The sequence below is a fragment of the Grus americana genome, chromosome 2, assembly GCF_028858705.1.
Source record: "Grus americana isolate bGruAme1 chromosome 2, bGruAme1.mat, whole genome shotgun sequence".
In the NCBI taxonomy this organism is placed as follows: Eukaryota; Metazoa; Chordata; class Aves; order Gruiformes; family Gruidae; genus Grus; species Grus americana.
The window spans coordinates 122,868,367-122,893,153 of NC_072853.1; the positions used below are offsets into that span (position 1 = coordinate 122,868,367).

The 24,787-nt window shown below is 40.6% G+C and overlaps 1 protein-coding gene and 1 long non-coding RNA gene across 2 annotated transcripts in view; one reads left to right on the top strand and one right to left on the bottom strand.

Moving 5' to 3' along the window:
* The window catches only part of LOC129202513 (uncharacterized), a 36,205-nt gene extending 30,790 nt beyond the window's left edge, over positions 1-5,415 (bottom strand). The window contains exon 1 of the long non-coding RNA XR_008575729.1: positions 5,283-5,415. This is a non-coding gene — a long non-coding RNA (uncharacterized LOC129202513). The remainder of the gene's footprint in view (positions 1-5,282) is intronic.
* Positions 4,797-24,787, top strand: part of ZNRF2 (zinc and ring finger 2) — a 66,016-nt gene continuing 46,025 nt past the window's right edge. Inside the window, exon 1 of the mRNA XM_054815431.1 lies at positions 4,797-5,678. Coding sequence (XP_054671406.1) covers positions 5,213-5,678 — 466 coding nt within the window. The 5' untranslated portion in view covers positions 4,797-5,212. The remainder of the gene's footprint in view (positions 5,679-24,787) is intronic.

A 24,787-nucleotide genomic window follows, 5' to 3' on the forward strand; every position in this document is an offset into this window, starting at 1 on the left:
TACACAATGGGATAATTCATGTAAAGCCGATGATAACAAAAAAACCCCCACTACCAAGTAAAACTAGCGCAGTTTATTGGAGAATCAGTAACAACACTGGTCTGATTATGCCCTAAAATTGCAAGTTCACATGAATGGCATTTGGTATTGCATCTGGTTACACCTACAAAGGTACTCGGGCTACAATAATACACCTGTGAATGTAGAGCAGCTTAGAAATTATTATGGTGAATACTCTTTGCTATTAAAATTGTTAGACCAAAGTATATTTCTGACAGTACTACTTTATAGCATGTGGTAATGGAGTGCACAGCACAAATTGCCATTTCTTCAAGTAAGTTATTTCCAAGTATTTCTTCCTGTACAAAATGGTCAATCAATAAGTCCAGTCAAAATGTCAGTTTATTTTTAAGACTATGTTATCTCTTCTGTGAACATCAGTTTTCTCTATGGGTAACTCCAGTGTACGAAATACAGCATATTGTTTACAGTATGATAGAAACTTCAGAAAAGCATAAACTTCAAACAAAAGATAGATGGTTTTAAACAGCATTTTTGTAAAGCAAGGATAAACTCCCTTATCCTTGTAAGCATCACTACACATTTCCAGAATAATTTTAGGACCCAAGCCTTGAGCTTTACAAGCTGCTTTGTTTTTTTATTTCATGAAGACTGATCACAACATGTTGCAGGACTGTTTTTAATGCACCAGTGTATACATATGCATAAATCCTTGTAGGATTAAAGCCAATATGTACAAAGAATTATTCAATGCAAATAAAAATCAAAGATACTGGATAATAGGGTCTTCTACATCTCTTGAAATTCCAGTTACCAGCAGAGATACCCTGATACCAAAATATATCTACAAAGATGCCTACGATAGCTTTATGTATAATCCATAGCCATACTGTCAGGGATAATATGGGACCTATTTCCCTTAGCTGACAGATGCAAACATATCTTAGTGTGGTCTGCTGGATGGCTTACTCTAACTGCATTTGTAAGGCATGTGTATTTTACACATCTTATTTTAGTGGGATAAACCAGTTCTGTTTTGATTTCTCTATGAGCATCTGAACACTTCAGAAGCCTCCATTTTCAGTATCTGTGGAGAGGTGGTGTGCAGTGCTATTTATTTTAAACAGCTGAAATATACAGTAATGTAAAAACCATATTGATCTCTTCCAACCACAACATGTACCTCTGGTTTGGTATCTGATCAGAAAATCTAGTTGCTCAAGCCCTATTAGGAGCCCACGCTAGCTATTATAAAATTAAGCTGTATGTTATGAGTGCATGCCATTGTTTTTTAAACCTTTCTCCTTTAGAAATGAGTGCCTGATCAGTTCTGAACAGAATGTAAACCTCTGGCTGGCTTTATTAGTTCAGGGTCAGATGCTTTTGTCAGAAATGAAACCTTGCTTGAAACCTTGTTTCAGCATCCCTGTAAAAGACACCAAAGAAGGGAGCAGGAGGGGACAGGAAAGATGATCTATCTGTCTGCATAGCTCACTGTTGAGCAAAATTCAGACCCCTGTTCCATTTATCAGCACACATTTTCCAAAATGTGTAATATTATGAATTCACAGCTAATTTTATATGCTTAGAGCACACCTGCCACCTGGTATTTTCAAGGAAACTGGTCAAGAAACAAGTTCATTATTTTCATTTGCTGATAAACAAAGTAGCGTAACCAGAACTGAAGTGGAGGTATGCAGCTTATAACAAAGAACAACGAGTATATTTGCCTGTCTAAACCAGTTTTTTTCCCCCACTATCCTGGACAAGGAACAAGAAGGTTAGTTCCTATTTTGTGCTTAATTACAAACAAGATTCCTTAGATATGTTTCTACAGGAATAACAATATTCACCCATACAGGCCTATAGAAGTCAATTTTTATATCACTACCTGTTTTCCACTGAGTCCTTGAGATCTGTGGAAACATGGTCAGCAGCAAGATGTTCTCCTTTCTCTCTGCACTGCTTCCTCTTGTCACTGGTTATTTTCTATGCTGGGTAGGAAATGGACATTTTTATGCAAACTAATTCTGGAGTATATTAATTAACAAATGGGTGGAGGTTACAGTGCCAGGTACTTGCCTTTACAAGACTTAATGGTTAGTAGACAGTCATTTGTTAGAAGAAATGTTAGCTTGAAAACCTAATTGTACTGTTGGCTACATAAGGCAAATTTCCATATGTAGAGAAATTCCTATTCAACCATTTATACAAGGAACCGGGAAGGATGGAGGGGCTCAGAAACATGTCACATTGCTTTTCTGAAGATGTAGGTGTTCTTTGAGGTATATGTCCTGTTTAGACTCACACTTGATAATAAGAGAGCTGCAAATATATGCCCTAGATGCAAAACAAAAACCGAAGCCCCCCCAAAGAAAAAAGAAAATCACATCGCACTGGGAACAGCCACACTCTCTGAGAACACAGGCTGTCCTGTTGTTGTGATTTCTTTTCTGTGAAATATTCTGTGCTGTTAAAGATAATTTTCTGATTTTAAGACTGAGTAACTGTTTGGATGTCTTGGGGTTTTTTTTCCCCCATAGACTTTATAAATTAATCCTAAATTGAATAAAAGGTTATTCACAGCCAAATATAACCTGTATTTAATACCTGCTCAACTCTTAGATCCACTGTAAAGAAATTACGGAAAGCACTGTAGTACTGTGTACCAATGTACTACTTTCAAAATGCTATTTATTCTAGCAGCTGACCAGCTCCGCTAGTAGTCAGTAGTGGAAATTTTAAAAACTCCATAAAACTCTGAGCATGCTGTCCTCTAAACCTGCTCCGATAGGGCTGAACATGCCACAGGCATTCTGCAAGCAGCAGAAATTATGAGTCATGTTTGCAACATCCCTTGCCCGTGCAGATTCTTGGAATCTAGCAAGATAGGAATTCCTACAGTAGCTTTCCCTTCTGTGGGAACATTAATATGATCTCTAACTTCTGCATAACTGCTTATTTTCTATACTGTTAGTGTCTTTGATTTGGCTGAAGCTGGCCAAGGGTTTCAAAATGGTAGATCAGACAGCACATCCACGCTGATTTTCTTTCTGTAGGAAACAGAACTAGAGAGTGCTCATGCTTCATCTACCTTGGGGTATCTACCACTGCTAGCAGAGACTGCAGCTTATCATTCACAAGTGGGGATGGCATAGCTTGGGACGGCAGATTATCGACCCCAGCTGTCTGCCCGGCACCCAGCACACAAAAGACCAAGCTGTTCATCAGACAGCTGTGGAATCACTGCCTCTTACTGAAACCGGCGACGGTTTACAGCAGCATCCTCTAAACGGGGTTCAGATTATTCACAGAGTGGCTCAGCTATCCAGGAAAGCAGTGTTGGGACAAAGTTAGGGCTGGTGACCTTCTCTGCCATCCCAAGCCATGGTGCCTCTTCTTGCAAATTGAACTGTGAGCTGCATTGATGACAGAAAGTGACTGCATGCGGTTGTAATGTAGATGGCGAAAGAAAGGGGAAAGGGAGGCCTTTGCACCTATTCCCATCTGAGGATGGGAATACATGTAACAACGTCCATGTCATAATTACCCATACATGTAATATGTATAGTACAAAAGTTACATAATTGTGTATTAATTAAGGTTTTGATCTGGTTTGTTGTATTAATTGTAAAATAGTTTGGGTACTACGCAGTTATGACACAGGCATGAATGTAGTTGGAATCCTTACCTAGACAGTATGACGGAGAGTCCCAAGACGATGTATAGCACTGCTTCACAGTGACATACTTTCTTTTAGAGCAAACAGTTAATTCATAAAACCAAGCAGTTTACCTTGGATGACCGATTGTAGGAATCATGGTCATATAAATTAAATGTATACAACATTCAATATCATGTATCTTTAAAGACATAATTTTGTCTCTGTTTTGTCATGAGGAAACCAAGCCTGTTACCCACATGGGTATAATCCACAGGGCCAAAATTTTTGGCTGTTAGTCAATCCTTGTGTAAAGTTCTCATCAATAAGAATGGGAGTTTTCTCTGAGTAAGAGACTAAAGTCTACAGGATTTTCCTGTATCGCCTGTGAACCAAAGGTCTAAGAGATTTTTCATCCTTCTTGTCCTGCTTCTTCCCTGCATATACCGCGAGAACCGAGACCCACAGCAAACCGCCCGGGTTGGAAGTCTCCTACCCGGGAAAGCCCCCGTCAGGGGTAAGCGGCCCTTATGCCAACCACCTCGCCAAACACAGGCTCGGGGAGCGGCGGGCCGGACCCTTCGCCCTCAACGGCCGCCGCGCGCGCCTGGCCGGCCCGCCAACACCACAGTTCGCCTTCTGCCGGCGGCAGTTTGGCTTTTAACTGCTTCCTCGCCGGGGCGGCCGCTCCGGCGTCCCGCGGGCTTCCCCTTCAGGCGAGCAGGCAGCTGATCTTCCCTCCCCGGCAGGTTCTCGCCTCAGCCCCGCGCTCCGAGCGGCCCCGTCTCGGGGACTCGCCCTCCCGCAGGGAGCGAGGTTGGCAGCCCCGGAGCGGCCTCGCCCAGCGCCCGCCCACCTGGCGCTGCCCCGCACCTTGCGTGAGGAGAAGGGCAGGAGGCGGGGCGGGGCGGCAGGCCCGGCTCGTCGCGCCGCGCCGCCGGGGGCCGGTCCCCTGCCGGGCGGAGGAGGGGGGGAAGGAGAGGCGGCGGCCCTTGCCGCCGTAACCGCTCCCCATCCCGCCCGTTGGTGCCGCCCCCAGTATGGCGACACGGTAGAGGAGCGGCTGCGCCGGGGTGACCGCCCCCTCCCGCCTCCTTCGGCAGAGGCACGGCGCGCCGCGGGCGAGCGAGCGGCCTCGGCGGCGCTGCTGCCGCTGTTGCCCCCCACAGAGCTCGGCGGCGGCGGAGGATGACGGCGGCGGCGGCGGGCACAGCAGCAGCAGCAGCGGAGCCGAGCGGCCGCACGGCGGGAGCCAGCACCGTCCCGAGCAGCTCATGGTGGCGCCCCAGACCCGCGAGCAGCGGCCGCGCCGGGGCCGCCAGTTGAGCCGGATCCCGGCGGGCGGCTCTCCCCTCTCGACACCGACCCACCGAGTGACCCGATCCCTTCCCTCGGCGCGCCCTTTCCCCCTTCCCCGGCGCGACCCGCGCCTCGGATCGCCCCCGCCGGGGCTGGACTCTCACCGCCCCCGGGCGCCGCGGGGAAGGCGGCGGCGAAGGGCACCGGGCAGCGCCAGGCGGCGGCGGGACCATGGGCGCGAAGCAGAGCAGCCCCACCGCCGCCAATGGCCGCACCCGGGCGTATTCGGGCGGGGATTTACCTTCCTCCAGCAGCAGCAGCAGCGGCGGCGCTAACGGGACCGGCGGGCGCTCGGCAGGCGCTGGCGGGCGGTACGCGCACCTGGCGGCGGCGCCTCATGCCGCGCCCGGCGGCGCGGCGGCGGCGGCGGCAGGAGGAGCGGCGGCGGGGGGTGCCGCGGGGTCGGCACCCCGGAGCAGGTCCTTAGGGGGGGCCACCGCCTCCGGGGCCCGGGCCGCGCAGTCCGCCTTCAACATCCCCCACAGCAGCGGCCCCTACGGCTCGCAGGACTCGGTCAACAGCACCCCGGAGGAGGGCGGCCGGGAGCGGCCCGCGGGGGGCGGCGGCGGCTCCTCTGGCGGGCCCCGGCTAGTGATCGGCTCGCTACCCGCTCACCTCTCACCGCACCTGTTCGGAGGTAAGGGTCAGCCCGCGGAGCGGGCGCGGCGGGAGGGTTTAGCTGCCTCTCCCGCTGCTGCGGGGCTGGAGGCTGGGGGGTCCGGCCAGGCGGGTGGGGTGAGGGGGTTCCTTCCCCGGTTCCTGGCCCGGAGGTGGGACGGGTAATGAATCATCACTTTGGGGAGAGCGGCGGCTCTTCCAGGCTTGCGCCCGTCGGAGCGGGGCAGGGTTTGGAGCCGGGGTTTTCAGGCCAGCGTCTCCTATTGTTTGTAACCAGAGCTGTGAAAGGGGGAGGTTAAAAATGAAACGAACCCCGCGGCGGTGCGGTCGGGACGGCGAAGGGGAAGCAGAGCCTCTCCGGCCGGCGACTTTAGACTCTAATAGCTATAATCAGTGTCTGTGTAAATACTCTTGCCTACTACTTACATAATTAGAATTTAATTGGATCATGTGTCTCCGCCGTTTATTCTCAAATCGGACCAAACCCCTCTTTAGGTACCGATTAATATGTGGCTGATCCTTGTTCCTCTTTCTAAGTTCTTGCGTTCTCGGTTCTGAAAGTCGATTAAGAAAAAGAGAAGTTAAACTAAGTTTCTTTGTTTATTTTCCCCCTAAGAGATGAGAAGAGTCGGATAGCTGTCCGTGCCGATGAAGTATAGGCTTGCAGCACCGGTACCGTATAGTTTGGAGGTGGCCACATGTGCTCTTGAGGCAGGAGAAATACTCAGCTATACTCTGAATTAACCAAGAAGCTGAGTCCCTTTAAGACGCATATTAAACGTAGAGCAAGTTGTCATAGTTTTTTGTCTCTCCTGCGATATTGAGATGAATAGGGTTGGTATAGGACTCGGATTTTACTGCCTGTATTCTTTACCTTAAAGTTAAAAAAACTGCCTGTAAGTTGCCAACTGCTTTCAAAGTTGCTGACTGCTTTCAGTACTGCTTATTCTAAAAGTCGTTGTTTGTATAAGTCAAACATTAAGGTAGAAGGTGACTTTTTAAATGGATTCATTCCCTTGATAGTTCTAATATACAGATGTATTATAACCTGTCTAAATACTAGCCAACTTCCCCAAAAGCTCTCTTTTGGGAAAGAGGAAGCTAATGTAAAATTCCTACACTTCTGTATTCTAGTTAATCCTTTTGTGAATACTATTTGTAGCAGGCTGGGTTTTCTTAATTTCTTTAATGCCACCTGTTTGTAGCCAAAGCAGGGCTCTTTTCAGTCCAACGCTCGTACTGTGCGCAAGGCTTCTGTCACGCCGCCTACCATCTATATGCTGTTGGTGTGTTGACATGAAGACAGCATAGCTGTTACTTCCTAGATCTAAAACTGCCTCCTCCCAGTGCAGTGGTTGAATATTAACAGAAAACTGTCAAACGCTGTTATAGTAAAGGAACGTTTGCCCTTAAGAAAGAAAACATAACTATTATTATGGTACCAAGCTGCTCAATAGGAGTGCTTTTCTGCAAGGATGCTCATTATACCATCAAGGTAGCTTGTGGGGGAAGAAAGTGCATGTGTTTCTTTTAGTGATGAAAGGATGCCTTACCACAGAGTATTGTGCAGTTTGTGCTAAGGACAAGGGAGTAATTAAAATATATAGCCTGTTGTTGCTCAAAGGTTAAACTTTTTTTTTTTTTTCTCCTTGCTTAAACATTGTCTTGCAACCTGCCTTGCTGCCAGGAGAGACTGGATTAAATGTAAATGCAGTGATGAGGATCAATAACCTAGGAAACTGTTTATTCAGATGCAGGAAGGTCTCTTCAGAATAACTCTGAGTTTCGTCGTACTTTTCTATGGCATGTAATAGTCTATTAATTGCTGTACGACACCATATTTTGTCTTTTACAGAACTCTGAAATTGGCATATTAAAGAGGATATAGGCTGAAATGATGCAAAGCTTGTTGCTTTTCCCGGTGCAGGAAAAATGCCAGGAGGGGTATGCTCTCTTAATCTACTGACTAATAAATAAGGAATTCCATATGCTAGGGCTTTGAGTAGCAAGTTTCAAAATACACTGTCCTTATGTGGTCACAAGATAGTCATGAATCTATTTGCTTTTTCTCTTCTAAAAATCTTAGTATTTCTTATTGAGATGAATAACTGTTTAATTATAATACTGCAACACCTGTGAAGAAGGCCTCACTTGAAACATTATTCTTTTTTGCAATTTAAATATTCTGTGATATCAGTGATACATTATACTACATCACATTGAATGTCGGCATCCTTATTTAGTTGCCTGCTTTGTGTTTTCTTGATTCATTGTAATAACTAGATGCTTGGAACGAGTAGCCCCACTAGAAATCATGCATTAGTAGCATCAGCATGGTGAAAAATAACTTGAAGCATTGTTTTTGTCCTGATGGTAACTAGCTCAAGCTTGTCTAGGTGTGGTATCTGGCATTTATCTTGTGTATCATAAGCATGCTTGAAGTCCTCTCCCTTGTTTTGTAACTTGCAAATTAGCCAAATTGTTTCTTTTTGTCTTGAAAAGTACTGAATTTAAATTTGAGGATTAGCATAACAATTCTATGCAAATTAAAATAAAAAAGAAGAACAAGAATAACTTCCATAAGTTGAACTGAATCTCCAACTATTTATGTTTTTAGGCATACTGCTTGGCTTCATTAACCAGTGACATGTGGGTGGTGCATTTGTTAAATTACTGCAATTAATGTGCCATTGGTGAATGACACTCTATTGTCACTTTTACTGAGCAGCTTTGCATGCTGAAGTAATGTATAAATATTAACTCTCTAATGTAACATACTGGAATCCCTATTATGCTTGTTAATATGCCATTGGAATGAGAATATAAAAAGTGTTATGTTAAAGTATGTTAACATATTGGAAAGTGTGATCAGTTAGCTTCTATATTCCTTTAATAGGAACCATAGTAACAGCAGCCTTTCCTGACTGTGAGGGTCTGATGTTCCTGTCTGACCTCAGGCTCCGTTATGATCAAAGTATAACCGAGTAAATATTGCTATGTAACCTTACGTCTCATCTCAGGGAGAGTTCAATTCACTGAATAACTGGGGCCTTGGTCTCACAAAAAAACCCCAACATACGTGTTTATCTTTGTGCTGCAAGCACTCCTGGAGTAGGCTTAGAGCATTAAGTAGAGCGAGACCCAAATTCCATAAGATCTTGTGGCACTCCCAGATGCAGAGGCCAAACCTGCGCGTGACGCTCAAGCACTTTCTTGCAACACAGCGCCAAGTTCTAGCTTCCTTTACAGTGATAACACTATTATTGGGAATTTTGACCGGTAGTTTCCCGCTGTGTTCCTCAGTGAATGGGACTTCCCCTCTCTCCCAGCCCCAAAGTAAATATTCTTACCTTCTGTTAAGAACAGCCTGTAGAAGAGTTGGCCTTGAGATCCACAGTTAGTTTTTCCACTGTGTTTTTAGGCAGCAAGTGGCTTTGCATTGACTGTCAGCACTGCAGCAAAGCTACTGCTGTAGTTACAGTATAGCTTTTTCTTGTCAATGATGCTTACAGCAATTAGTTCAGCTAAAAATGGATGGTCTTTTGCAATTTTCTTTGCTTTGGGAACTGCTGATGTGTTGTTACTTCTGTCACTTAAAATGTTGACAGTTCCTTAGAACCCACTTTATGTTTGTGATCCTGTTTCTGGATGGTCACAACACAGAAGATTCTTGGTGAAAACACCTAGTGTAAGTATCCTTCTGGTGTTCAAATGTAAATTTCTTCTCGGGATTGTTGTTATAAGACAAGAATAAAGCCTTTAAATATTTTTTGTCTTTAAAAATCTCTTAGGGAAGAATATATAAAAATTCAACTGAAGATAGCAGAAATGTTAGATACCTAGTCTTTTAAATTTCCACATCAGTTATTCGTTAAAATTGATTGAGCAGAGAATGTGCAAGAATACAAAATCTCAGATTGTTTCATATATGGTCATGTACAATTTTATATGATGTATTTATAGACAGGTTTTTAAATATATAGTGTTGTCAGAACTATTGACAGCTTTCAGGCCTATGTCAAGACTTGGAGTAATAATTTGAAGATTAAGTTGCATCTGTTCAACTTTATTAGAAGGAGGAGGTTTGTTACGTTCTTCTCAAGCCAAATAATGATCAAGCTTTTTTTTATGAAGTGCTTTACAGTGTGGGATTTCTCACCAGCTACTGAATATACATAACACGATATGGGTAGAACCTTATAGGTATGTTATAGTAGCATTTGTTTGTAATAATAGCTGGTAGAAGTAGCTAAGGAATTCTTCATTCTATAGAAGAAAGTTCACAAAAGCCTCAGGTTATAACCTGAATTACTTGTTGGAGTGTGGGAAGCAAATATCAGTAGAAGAATGATGTGAAGTCTCAGAAAAGACATTTTTTAGACATCTCTCAAACTGCCTAGAAAGCCACATCTTGTTTTGTTTTCCATCTCATCTGTTTAGTTATACGGTACACTTGAATACATTCTTGAGGTTCTCTTCATCTTTTTCACACCTTTTTCGGGGGTGTATGACTTATCTTTTGGTTGCTTCCTTGCCTTTCACCCCCAGTATCGCACAAGTACTATTGCTTTGAGAAATCATGAAACTTAAACACTTCAGACTTCAGTGCTGCTCCTGTCTTGGTAGCCAAAGTTGTAGCTCTGAGATCTTTGTCCCCTGGCTTGGGAGAAGTGTTGGAAAATGTGCTTTGCAATGAGACTGTTGGGATATTCCGTGTGTGTGTGTGAATCGTGTTAGAAGCAGTGAAACTTGCTATTACAGTTTCAGCCTGTATGCCTTGGTACTGCTTGACATACCTTCTTTTCCAGGCAGTTGGAAAGGGGTTTTTTATGATTGAGGAAGGCCAGTGAATTGTTTACACAATATCTATTTCTCTAAATTAATTCCTAACCATTCAGAATGAGGAGAGAGTGTAAGGATTTAGTCTAATTAAAGCTATGATATTTCCATACAAATTATGCCTTTTTAGAAGTATGATAACACTGCTATTTGCTGTTGTGAACACAAAAAATCCTGTATGCTTTTTCAGATAGTTTTGCTGCTGCTGTTCATAGGTCTTCCAAGGCGCAGAACAGTGAAAGCTAAGAGGCTGTCTCTGCTTTGGTGTTTTGATTTGTTTCTATTCACTTGGCTGCACCAGTGAAACACAATCGTATCCATGTTTGTCCACTTTGGAAAAATGAGAGCAATAACAATGGGAGGCTGGCTGAAGTCTGCTGATGATAGAAGAAAGTTAAAATAGAGACCAGTTCGGGAGCTGAGAGAAATACGAACATGTCTGTACGCATACAGATAACTTCACAACAACCACAGATTGTGGGGGAGATAGATGTGTGCCTCACTTTCTCTTCAGTTATACCTGTGTGTTGACTCCAAAGTGAGAAAGAAGAGTCACTTCAGCAGTTGCTGAAGATACGGGGAGGTTTTGGAAATGTGTTAGCATCCTATTAACGAAAATAACAGATTGAAGAATCCAGTGTGCTAGGAAAGCAGTCCAAGGATAAGGTCTGTTGATAGGGAATTTCAGAAGAGGTACTCTGACAGATGAGTTTGAGGAATCCGATCCCTTTTCAGGGTCTTGCTATTCCTGTATTTAGTAGGCTTTTCTGTTCCTGCATACATGTAGCGGTCAGCATACAGTTACTGGTTGGCAGCAGAAACATAAACTCTCTTAAGGAGTGAATGTGGGACAGGAAAAAGAAGCAAAAAGTCCACCACCAACCCGTGCTCCAGCTCAGTCAGGAGGCTAGTTTTATTCCCAAATGCTACGTATTTGGACAAATAAGCTAAAAACTAAATGAGCACTGTTTGGATCTTCTGGTAGTACTAGTGAAGCCCTTGGGAGTTGTGTTTAGTTTCCTTCAGTTGAAGAGGGAGTCAGGTCTCTGTGAAGGTGAGAGGCTTGGGGCACTGGAGTAAAGACTGAGGCAAGTGATAGAGGATCTTTGAAGGACTTCTTTCTCTTCTCCTCCTCCTGCCTGGTAAACAAAAGGGGTTAGGAGAAGCCAAATAATAAAAATGGCAGTACTGCATTTAGCGGAGAAATGTAAATAGTTAACGGTCTGAAGAAAAGGAAGCAGCCTAATTGTAATGGCATATATAAATATTTCTTTTGGCTATCAAGACAGCGATAATACCTGATTAAGCCTTTGCAGTGCCAGTTCAAACAAAGGCCTTCCTCTTTAACGTCTTCTGAATACCTATCCAACCCTGATATCCTGACAGTGTGCCTCTCCTCATGTTCTCTCACATAATTGCAGACTAGTCTCCAACAACCTCCCAAGTCATTTCTTCGTCTTATAAAGAAAGCCTTTTGTCACTGCTAGAAATTCAAAACTATTTTTAAAACACATTGCCTACCCATCTGTTTGGGTAAGTTCTCCTCTCCTGTTCTTGCCAGCTGCTCATGGAAGACTTAATTGTGTAAATGTTCTTGATTTGCTGTCATATCCTTGCATGAAACTTTTAAGTTTTGAATAATTTTATGAAGGTTTTTGGGTAAGTTTTCCCTGCTATTTGCAGGTGCATGAACCAAATTTATATTATTTTCAAGATTTTTCTGCAGTGTGTCTACTGCTCATAAATGATTTCATTAGTAACAGGAGAGATGTATGGTCATTTCTACAGATTGTGTTCATTTACTGTGGTAATGGAACATGTTCTTGCAGCCATTTAATCCATGAAAAGAAACAGTGAGAAACCTTTGAGTACTCTTGAGTTTTTATTCTGGAATATTTTAAAAGACATGCATCTTCTAAATCAAAAGAAAACAATTTGTGTAAAAAAAAAAAAAAACAAAAAACAAAACCAAACCAAAAACCCCACGGTTACCTGACTAAAACCAGAACAGCACTTCATAGGCATTCAGGAAAGTGTTTTTGCTGTCTACTCTCTGGTTAGGTATTTCCTAAACAGGTGCCTATGCTCCCAAGGCCACCTTTCCATTGTAAATGATCATTGTGACTTTCATAAGGATGCCTCAGTGCGCATCCAGAGGTCTCTGGCATCCATTGTTTGATAGGCTTCCAATTCCTGACGCTTGCAAAAATGGGAGTGTAAGCCATAGTAAGAATGGGGCTGGTTCTCACTTTTACTCAGCACATTCTTCTGTTCCCTGCATGGAAATTGTGTAATATTGACCCAGAGAGATCAGGAAGCAAGCAGTAAAATCTCTTAGGGCTCAGGATGTCTGACTGCCTGCCAAAGAGAATACGAAGTGTTGTATGGGATTCCACTCTGCCACTCTTAGTCATCTTTAGGAACTGACCTACCTGGGTCTTTTCCTCTTCCTTGTCTGCTCTGTCTAAAAATCAGACCACCACAGCCTGTGAATAGTCCCCAAAGGTTGGGTGTGCTGCATACCATTGTGGATATTTTTAGTAGATTCTGTTTGCTGACTGACTTAGTGTGCTATAAATACAGAGTTCTCATCTGGCATGCACTTTGCGTGTCTTCTAGTAACTTATAATAAATTCACCTAAGAATAATGGCAAGAAAAAATAGGCTGTTAAGATTTATTTGGCTTTCCATATGAAGTGTCATTTATATAAAGCAATTATTTAGCAACATTTTAACTGTAAATGGCTTTTAAAACTAGTGGTGTTCCAAAACACTTCCTAGTTGTGCCACCATAATTAGTCCCTATGTCAGATTGATTTATATTGTGATTTCACAACAGTTTTAAAAATTGAAGGTGGGGTTTTTAGATGTGAGAAGTTAGTTGAGCGTCTGGACTATTATCAATGCTAGTAAATTACTTTGTTTTGTCAGTGCTAGCATATTGCCTGGACATGCATAAAGGCTATTCTGTGGGAAAAATGAGGCTTTAGTTATGATTCTCTTCAAATTTTTTTCATAAAGCATAGGTGTATATACATTTGCTTGAGTTGAAATATAGTTAAGACGCTTACCATGTTTTTGCAATTATTAGGACTCAATGCAAAAAGAGGAGGGACACATGTCTTACTAAAATACAGATGCATCTTTCTTTGAGTATTGAATTTGACACAAGATTGAAGGATGGGTTCTTGCTGAGGTGCACTGAGCATAACCTAAATGCAAGTCTTCTGTGCTGCTAAAATAAAAATTGTCATAGGGTACAATAACAGATGTGGCCTTCATGAAAGAAACTTAAAACTGGTGAAGTTTTCCATGTGCAGCAAAAGAAAGCTCTGCTTAGAAGTGCTTTCTGTAGATTGCCTGAACACACAGGCAGTATTTTGAGAATCTTAAAAAGTTTTCTTTTTTAATGAAATCTGGACCAATCTGGTGATAGTCTTTCTGAAAACTTAAAAAATAAACTGTGTCCTTGCCAAGAGTCCTAGATAGTTCCCTGAAAATCATGTTGCTTTTGAATCCTGCCTTCCTGCAGCTATCAGGAGTTCTACTTCTTCTGGGCTGAAGAACATAACTTCTCCTTGATTCTTGAGCATGAATATGGATTGATGTTCCAGTATGGGGAAAAATCTTGCCTGTCTTGAGAAAATTCTGTGGCCCTACCAGACAGAGCAGAGCATCATCAGTTAAGCAAATTTCAGAGAGATAACGGTGGACGATCTCCGGAATATAAAGAACAATGACAATAGTAAAATGCAGTTCTCTATGGTCATTTAACTGCTTTCACCGTGAGGCAGTTCTCTTTCTCCTCATTGTTTTTGCTGCATCAGCAAGGATGACTAGAGTAGCCTAAAGCAAGAATGACTGAAATAACCTAAGATGCCAGACTTGAAGATTTGCTGTCCATTTTCTTGGGTGTTTTGCCATCCTTTGGGAAGAATGAGTTTAAAATCATGCCCCTGCATTCTGAATATTGGAAGGTATATTATGCTTGTACAGCAAGTGGCTCAGGGCTCCTATAGTCTCTTAAACTGGCTAAGTATCTTCAGAGGTTATTTTGATGTAGTGTCCTGAAAGTTCAGGTGTGAAGTGCCCAAATACAGGGTTACCTATGCACCTTTCTTCTAGAGCTTTTAATTTTTTAATGTTGTGATTTTGCAACCTTAATGGTCAATTAGGGTTGGTTTGAGTGTTTTGATTTGGTTTTTCCCCCCCCCTTATCCATATGGGTATAGTTGTTAGAGGTAGTCAGCTCAGTGTGGATAGATACTTGTTTCATTTCTATATTGGGAGTAGTACTAAATATATGACAAGTAGATTGTTTGTATGAGTTCAAAACAACAAAAAAACCCCACCCACTTTTGTTAAAGCCCTATCAATCTATTAACAAATTACAATTCCAAAATAATAAAACATAATTTTAAAACTTTAAAATTTTAAAGCGCCGTGTAAAGAAATAAAATACCTGCTCCACCTGTGCAATAGAGCCATAAGGCTGTTGCTGACTGTGAATGAAAACAGCATGAAATTCACATATGTAAAAGGGCTGTATGCTGTCAAAGAAATGTCCTTTGAATATCTAATTCAGCTGTCGTAACATTTGGATACTAGATGACAAGTGTACAGGCATTACCTCGCTTCTTAGGGGCTGAATTATATTGCTGTTCAGTTAGCTTAAATTGTATGTTTGCTACAGCTCAACTTTGAATTAATTTATATCCGAATATCTCATATCTGTGCATTTGTGTGTTTTGTAAGGGATAACATTTTCAAAGACAGATGATACAGGGCTTCTTTGTAACCATGGATGTGAAAAACCAAAATGTTTAAAATGTTTTTGAAGTAAAATACAATACTGAAATAGCTTCCAGTTTGGAGGAAATACAGATTCCATTGCTAGCATAATAAACCATGTGCTAAAATAAACTTTGGTTTTCACACACTTGATAAGACCAAGATCCAGTGACAGCATATAGCAAGGGAGTGGAGGAAATGTTCCTTACAAATGTGGGACTGGTCCTGCTGCAAACAAAGAAATAAGAAGGCTAATGCACATAATGTGTTTTGTGTTGCGCAAGTGCTGGGAGATGACGTGTTCAGCCCAGGTTATTCTCCTTTGTGTCTCCACTGAGCCTCACCAGTTGTAAAGCACACAGTTGCATTCAGCTGATGAAGTTAAAAGAAAAAGATGAACACATTTGGAGCTGGAGGGCAAGAGTTTCTTCTAGTGGGCTGGGTGGGTATATGTGACTTTTCTCTACATCTGTGCAATCAGCCTTATAATGTGTTTAATGAATGTACATTTTGCTTTAAAGCTTTATTCAGAAGAAATGGTCAAAAGAGTTGTAAGCTTGGATGATGTAATTTCTTGACATTAAACAGTTTAATATGTTGGGGAAGTATGTTGATTTGTGAAAAATGAGCTAGAACTAAGCTTTATGAAGACTGCTTGGGCTGACAGCGGTGTTGAGATTGATCCTATCCACACAGAAAAAGCATGCCTATGCTGTCATGGAACCTAAGGTTGTGGAGTCGTTGTCAAAAGCATTCTAGTTTTTAAGTTCTGGCCAATATTGATTCTCTTTTAGGGATTGGCTAGCTGTAATTTTTGGTCAATTTAATTTTGACCACTGGCTAAATAATTTTTTTAAAAACTTGTTAAGCATTTGACTTTTTTTATTGACAGAGCAAAAAATTTCCAGTACCTCTCCTGTAGTCCTTGCTTTGAGTAGCACTAGAAAAGTCAGCAGAAAATCATTTCTTTAAGTTCTTTCCTACAAATTTTTTTCAACTCTTGTAAAAAATTATATTCTGAACGGTGTTTATCAATGCTAAGTATGACTTGCCTTGTATTTGTTGTAACAGATGTGGCAGTCTTTCTCTGCAAATTATTTGCTTATGTATGGCTGTTGCCTTATTTTTAATAGTGGGTTAATGATATTGACCTCCATTTTACTGATGAAAATACGGGCATACAGATTTTATATTTTCTCTTGGTATTTTATTGCTGAAAAACATGTGCTTAGCAGCAAAGCTAGAAGTAGCCAAAAGCATCTAAAAATGAAGTGGATCCCTGTTGAAGTGTACTGGAGAGGTCATTCTTGGATTTTGCTGTCTATGGGTTGTTCCTTCCATGTCTGCCATTCCACCAATAGTTCATTAGTTAACTAATGAAAATGGCAGGTGTAGGGTGTAGTGTGGTATTGAATGTTGTTGGCTTTTTGAGTATGAAAAGCTATACAGCTATGTTATTGGTTTGATGGTGCATCTGGATTGCTAACTATGCTGAGAAACGGGGTGCTGGGCTATTGTAGCTATACTGCCTTTTAATAATGGAAATTACTCTCGCTACAGCTCTGATATAATGAGCTGAGAATAGGAGACCTGAAACTATTCTGATCTAGATGAGATTATATCAATTTGGGGATTTGTTTTCCTCAACAAATACCTTAGCTTGCAGGTTAAGTATGCAAAAGTGATGTATAATTTGTCAGCATGAGGAGGGCTCTTAAAGGCTTGCAAGTAGTCAGAAGTCTCTACTTTTATTTAGCTGTGATATTTGTAAAAAGCAAAACATTTTAGAAGGTGCTGCAAAATAATAATTATAAGATGTGCCTCTAGGGACTCTTACTTTTCTTCCTCTTCCCATCATGGATTTGGACTATTTTTGGGCTGTTTAACAGCTGTGTCCAGTGGCAGCCTGTTCTTAATTGTAAAACTTTTAAATGTAGCGTGCAAGCATTCTTTGAAATATGTTTAAAAACAAATGTTTGTATTGAACACATGGCTGGCCTGACACTATCCATAAAGATGCAAAATTAAAATTAGTGAAAAACATAAGCACCACAGGAAATGTTAACCTCAAAGGAAATAATCTGAAAAGGATGCCGAATTTGTAAGCAAGGGAGAGGAGGAGGAAAAGTCTGTCTGGAACAGTGGCGTTTGTTACATCATTACTCGTACTTGGAATCAGGATGCATGGATATGTGTGCTGAAACAGTTGTTTTCCAATCTCTTAAACTGTGATTCAGTAACACACAAAGCTGCATGTGTGGCTAGCTTATTGAGAGCCTCTCCTTTTGTCTTCCTTTTCTCTGCCCTATTGCTGAAAACAGTGCAAATGACTCATCTTACTCACAACACCTGTATTAGTAACCAAAGTACTATTGGAAACAAAAATAAATCTGCAGAAATACTGATTTAGCTGGATCTTAAAAATATTCCTGTTTAAAAAAAGAAAAGAAAAAGAAAAATCAGTGTCTTAGTTTAGGACACTTTTTTTTTTTCCCCTAGAAAGACATAATTTGGGGTATTACATTTAATTTGGATTTTAATTTAGTTATCCTAGTTTTAACTAGCAGTAGCTATGTCTGTACTGTTAATGGAGAGTAATGCTAAAGAGAAACACACTGAAATAGATAATTGACTCTGTATCAAAGAGAAGAGAGGCCATTTTGATGAAATTCTTTATTTTAGGGTATCTATTTTTAGCTATTTTCTTGTCTCCAGTTTTTCTAACTTGAATTTCCCCAAACTTGAAAATTGCAATGTAACTTTTCATTAGCAGTGTTTTGAAATGCACACCAGTTAAAACTGATGAAATAGGCTTCCTCAAAGGTCTAGTCATGTAAATGTGCTGTACATATAACACAAGGCATTAAAGCCTGGAACTTAAATGTCAACATATTAAATTCTAATCCTATCAGTTTTCTGTTTATGCCTTACAGATTTGTAAATTTACAAAATTACACACTTGTAATTAAATTTCAATGTGAAATTTCATCTAGAAATAGGAAAGGAAGAAAAGTCTCAAGTCAATACCTTGTTTTTCTTGCATTTACCCTCCTGTAGTTTCTCTCTCACATATTTAGCCTTGTGCTCCTTGAGGCAGTGGTGATAAATGTACTAGGTACAATGTTTTTAAGCTACTGGTACAGCTAAAACACTATGAGGACAGCTTTACTCGAGTCAGTGAGTCTTGCACGTGCAGAGCTTTTGGTATACTCACAAATCTGCCTTGAAGAGCATCATCCCATTTGTCAGGAATCGTCGTATATAACTAACAAGAATTCCTTCCTCTGCTGGAGGAAAGAAGCTCTTTCTGTAATCTCACTATTCACATCTTTAAATTGTTAGATTTATAGTCCTTTGGAGAAACTCCTAAACTGCAAGCTAATTTTAATGGTGCTTTCCTAACCATGAAAGTCAGTGAATGGTATGATAGCTGAACCCTGTAACTGAGGGTTAGGAATATCACAAGTATTTGTCCATAGAGGGGTAGTACTTGTCCATTCTTGTCAAAGAGGAAAAAAGCTTTGTCAGCTATTACAGTCAGTTATTCTTATATGCAATACTTAAACCTTGCATTTTCCTTTCTCACACAGCATGTTTGAAAACAATGTGCCTTGCTTTTGATATTGGAAATGATTTTTTGTTATTATTTTTAGGTTAGTAGGCAAACAGTGTCTTTTTCCTGAAAACTTTACACAAAAGGGGTTACGAGAACAGATTTAATTCTAACAAGTGATGTGTGGGTGAAAGTCTCTTTGTTGCTGATCATAGATAGCGCTCGAAGGGACCTTGAGGTTAACAGTTCCTTCCTGGCACTCAAATGCGGGATCAGCTGGGTTTAGCCCATTCTGAGCAGATGATGTTTATCTAAAACCATCTCATTCCTTGGGTATTTTATTTTGACAACTAATCTTACCATTGGAAAGCTTCCTAATAAGCGAATTACTCTTAGTTTCACAACTGATTCCCAAATTTGAATGCAGATATTTGCAATTGATGCCTTTTTATTAATGGGTAGTTCTTTCTTCGTTACAAATGTGACGGATTCTTTTTTCTTTTTTAATTGTACTTGACTCTTTCTAGCTATTAGATACAATTTCAACAATGTATATAGCCTTGAAATGTAACTGAAAGAGCATTTATTTTACTGTTATGGTTTAGTATCTCTCAATTTTTATATCTGCTTACTTGGAATTAGGCTTGTAGAAAGCTCTAATTTGCTAGATGTGTCTGATAAAAAAAGACCAGGCAGACAAGATTTAACAGTAAAGTAACTGTCTTGAAAACTTAGGTTGCTGTTTCTGTCAGTGACTGTCTGCCTAGCCAGATTCAGGAGGATAGATTGATAACAGTATTCAATAAAAATAGACCTAGGTAGAGATTCATCTGGTATTTATTATTTGTGTTAGCTAGTAAACTTGAGGCTGCTTCTTCCTATATAAACAAGAAAGCCAGCTGCATTTTTTTTTTAAAACTCAAAGCATCAGATTGGCCTGTGAAAAACCTTTCCATAACACAGACAAAAGTACAGTTGTGACTGTGTATACAAATTGACACTAGTGCTGTATAAATACAGAGGAATTTAAGTGGTTTTACGTTCGTGTATACTTCATCATCCTTTACACAAACTGAAATTAGTATCTTTGCATCTTTAAGCCACGAATCTTGCCTGAAGGCCAAGAGTAGAAACCATTAAAAGGTCTTGATTCTGGCCTGGCTGCAGAAGACGGACCTCATGTATTAATATATCTGTTTGTGTCATTGTTGTGATATTTGGCTAACTGCATTTAATAACAGGACTAACCAAAGACTGATAATCAAGGCTGAATTGTTCAGGGTTTAACACACACTCTGTAGAAGAGACGAAAACCCCAAAACCCAGGCGAACCCCTCCCTGGCCAGAGACCTGTTCAGCACCCACGCCCTGGACAGCTCAAGCGAAGCCTCTTCCAGGCGGCCGCTCCCCTCCAGGTGCTCCTGCTGCCCGATGAGTTGTGCCGGATTCTTTAGCTGGGAGGTGAAAGAAGGTATCTTTCAAGAATAGTACGTTTCATGCTGGCCCAAAGCTTTCTGGTTGGACTACTGAACTGTATTTAAAAGACCAAGAGTTTGTGATAGGTGCTAGTTTGCCCCAGTTCCCTGTGGTACAGAAAGCAGCTTTGACAGCCTTGAGAATAGATGAGAGTCTTCCCCTGGAAGGCTTTTTGTATTCTTTCTAAGTCCGACTCATATACCTACAGTTCCTATGTGTTGGGTTTCTTTGGGTTTTTGTTTGTTTGTTTGTTTTTTTAATCTTATTTGAGTTTCAGAAGTTCAATCTTCACCTATTTGTTCACTTTTATCCTAGAAAATATATTTCTTGTCACAACTTTCCCAAACATTGGTAAGCTAGCATCTTTGTTCTTAGCTTCATCTCTGTTGTTTGTTTTTCACATGGTTTAAGATCTTTCTGGAGCTAGTTCTCATTTTCTGCTAAAAGTTTTGTCAGTCTTGTAGTTTCAACTGGATTTCCCTGTTTGGTTCCTTCTAGTAAGTGGAAGTAGAAAAAGAAAAAGCAGGTTGTACAGATCCTTTCTGTTATCACACTGTCTGTTCATTTTTCTTTGATGCTATGTGACACCACTGTTTAAAAATGAGATGATTAAAATATTTGACCTTAAATGTTTAAAAACCTGGAGAAACTTCTGATATGTTTTGAATTAGTATTAGAAAGATGCCTTGAGCAGTAGGAGACTCACTGAAAGATTAACCTTTTGAAATAACATTAGTTTTTCTTGACAGGAGGTTAAAATCTAGAAGGTGGTATTCTGAAATACTTACTTTTGAAAAGGGATAGTTTTGCATCCAGTAATGCTGAGATAACAAGATAAGAACCATCTTTTGTGTGTGGAGGGAAAGAACAAAACATGTAAATATTTAATTTTGCTTAATGGCTTTCAAAGCCAAGATGGAAAACACAGTAATACTCTGATTCATGTGTGAAAACAGGGTTTGTAAATACTTCAGTGACCTTTTTCCTTTCTTTTTATGACCCTGCTGCAGAGAACTGTGTGGTTTGAATATTTTTTTCCCTATTGTTAAGTGCAGTTTAGTTAAGATAATATGTGTTTTTTTCCCTACTTACTGTTGGTTTGTTTTTTTTTTTTTTTTACAAATGTCTTGCAGGTTTTTTCCTTAAGGGTGGGAATCCTAAGTAAATATTATTTCCTTTTTATGCTGAAGACCTTTCAATATACTACCATACCATTACACTAGCTTTTTTAAGAACATCGGCAGCTTTATTCAGTTTACTACTAAACAAAGAAAAAAGGAAGCCACATGCATTTCTTACACTCCTTCCCTACAGGAAGAAATATAGTGAATTTCATGAGGAAAAGAAAAGAAACTGGTTTTGCTGTTTCAATTGTTGGAATACATGCATTTCAACTCCTAAATGAAAAAGGGAAATACCATCATTAAGCAAAATTAGTATTAGCTTTTTCAGGACATTGAGGAAAATCTGTGTTTCCAAATCAGTTGTCCCTAACGTATGGGTAACTTTGCTTTGTTTATGTTGGACCCCTGCCATATATCTGGGAACTGTGGCAAGCTGTTGGGTAATTTCTAGGGTTGCATTCCACTTTCGATTTTTTTTTTTTCCCCCCTCCCCTTAAACTTGCTTCATTGGAGAGATGAACTATAACATGATTTTATTTTTAAGTTGAAATTTTTTATCAAAGTCACATTCTAAAAGTTATTTCCCTGGTATTCTGATTTCTTAGGTTTGGTATAAGAACCGTTTGTTCCCTGAGTAGTTACAGAAACATATGGAAATTGGATAGTGAATGAAACACTATTCATATTTGCTTGGATGGTGGTGACAGGGTTGGGGTGGAACCCACCACGTACGTTTACATTTAAATAAATTTAAAACCTACTTTAACAGATTAGCTAGTGCAAGGCGAAAGATAGTAGGTTTTTAAGAGGGTTTTTTCCTTGCCTCACTTTCAATTTCTTTCTGTAAAACTGTCCCTGAATAGGAATTGATAATAAAAGTTGTCATATCTGGTACTTTAGAAGATGTTCCTTTATCTTTTGTAATCGCTTGTGTACAAGCCGTTTGTCTATTTAAAAAAAAAAATCTTTGTAGCTGTCCATATTAACATATTTGAGATCAGAATATTTGTCCAAATTGGTTTTAAAGGCTCATATTTGTGTATATCTGTTCTTGCCAGAATATTAATAGATTAGAAGAGTGTATTGTGCTTTTAGTACTTTGAATTTATTCCAGAAGGCTTGCTGTTTTATTTTGCTGGATGGTACTACTCTCAACTTTGTGAGATACCTGGCTAGGTTAAGAGCAACAATAACATACTGCAGGATTTATAATCTCGTCTATGTTGTAGGTTGAGTAGCATGCTGAATTGACATAAATGCATCTGAAATATTTGATTTATTTTTTTAAGAGCTTAAATGAACTTTTTCCCCACTTAAAATGTTGTCACTGTATGGTTCTACTAGGTAACTAGGTGACGGTGTAACAAGACTAGTCTGTCTCAAGATTTAGTGCAACTTGTATGAATTTTGTTGCAGGTAGAAACCTGGTGAATGAGTTGAAGTTGTTTTTTTTTTTTTTTTCTTTCTGGAAGTCATTGTGTAGATGTTAAGTGCTGTGAACTCCCTTCCTTAAGAGCTGAATTTTAAATGTTGTTTCAAATGTCTCTGTCAATAAAATTTGTCCTACCTACACAGTAGTGAAGAAGGGCAATTTTCATGTTTATGTTGACTTCTATACAAAAACATATTCTCATATGTAAAATATTTATATTTCCATGTGTATGATATAACCCTTCCAACTGCATCTGCTTTTTGCCTTTTAGGGCAGCTTCTGGACAGTTTTGATACAGTTTTAGCTAAGGACTGGTTTTACATCAAGAGCAGAATTTCAGTCTGTCCTACTGTGTTCTGTGGAAAGTACCAGAGAGACAGCATGCCAGGCTAGTCTTGTGTTCATAGAACAACCAAAGAATGGTTTGGGTTGGAAGGGACCCTTAAAGGTCATCTAGTCCAACCCCCCCTGCAATGACCAGGGACATCTTCAACTAGATCAGGTTGCTTAGAGCCCCATCCAACCTGACCTTGAAAGTTTCCAGGGATGGAGTATCTACCACCTCTCTGGGCAACCTGTTCCAGTGTCTCACCACCCTCATCAAAAAAATGTCTTCCTTATATCTAATCTTTAAACTCCTTTAGTTTAAAACCGTTAATCCCTTGCCCTGTCGCAACAGGCCCTACTAAAAAGTCTGTCTCCATCTTTCTTATAAGCACCTTTTAAGTATTGGAAGGCCACAGCAAGGTTTCCCTGGAGCCTTCTCTTCTCCAGGCTGAACAGCCCCAACTCTCTCAGCCTGTCCTCATAGGAGAGGTGCTCCAGCCCTCTGATCATGTTTGTGGCCCTCCTCTGGGCTCGCTCCAACAGCTCAATGTCTGTCTTGTGCTGAAGACCTCAGAGCTGGATGCAGTACTCCAGGTGGGGTCTCACGAGAGCAGAGGGGCAGAATCACCTTCCTCAACCTGCTGGTCATGCTTCTTTTGATGCAGCCCAGAATATGGTTGGCTTTCTGGGCTGTGAGGCACAGAGACATACAAGTTCGGCATTTGCTTATTTTTCGACCTAGAGCTGAAGGATCTCCCTAAAAGATTAAACAGCTGTTAGTCTTCTGTAGCCTGCCTACTGCCCTGGGGAGATGTCTTCCAAAACAGAAACTGGTGTTGTAGATTATAGGATTAATAGAATGAATGGGACAATGTCTACACAGTTCTGGAAAGCAAAGACATAAGTTTAAACATTTAAAGTGGCATTCTTGCTGCACAAAGCAGGAATTGTATTGAGTATTGCTTCTTCTCAAGGGAAAAACAATAAAAGTGGGTTTCTCTTATTGGCAGATCTCCCGATTTACTGATTTCTGATTTGGTACAACTGCTGTAAAGGACAGGTATAGCAAGACCTCCTCTAGAGAGAGGTTTGTGATGACTGCCAGGATATCAGGCTTCCTTTGGGAGCTTTTATTAGATGTTCCTGAAAATGGTAGTTAAAGGCAATTTTTTAAAAAAAAGTTACTTGATGAAACAAGAAAGCCTGGAGGCTGAGGCTGTCCTTTACATGCCTGTGGCTTACTTTTCAGTAGTCCTTAATATGGATAGAGTTTACTATGGAAGAACTGACACAAGTCTGTCTTTTCACCAGAGCTGATGACTTATGCCTGGCTTAATTTCACTAATTTGATGGCCATACTGTGAAATTTATCACAGTTGCTGTTACTGTCGTCAGCTGTGTCCAAAGAACTTGCCTTCTGAGGACTTCTCCTACAATGAAAGGAGTGGATTTAAGCCAGTGTCCATGTAGGAAACAGCTGCTTTGACCTCTCCTAAAATCCAGAATAAGAAAGCCTTCTAGAAAACTGGTAACAAGGTTTAACTGTGAGAGAGTTATCCTTCAAGAGCATCATGGCAATTTTTATT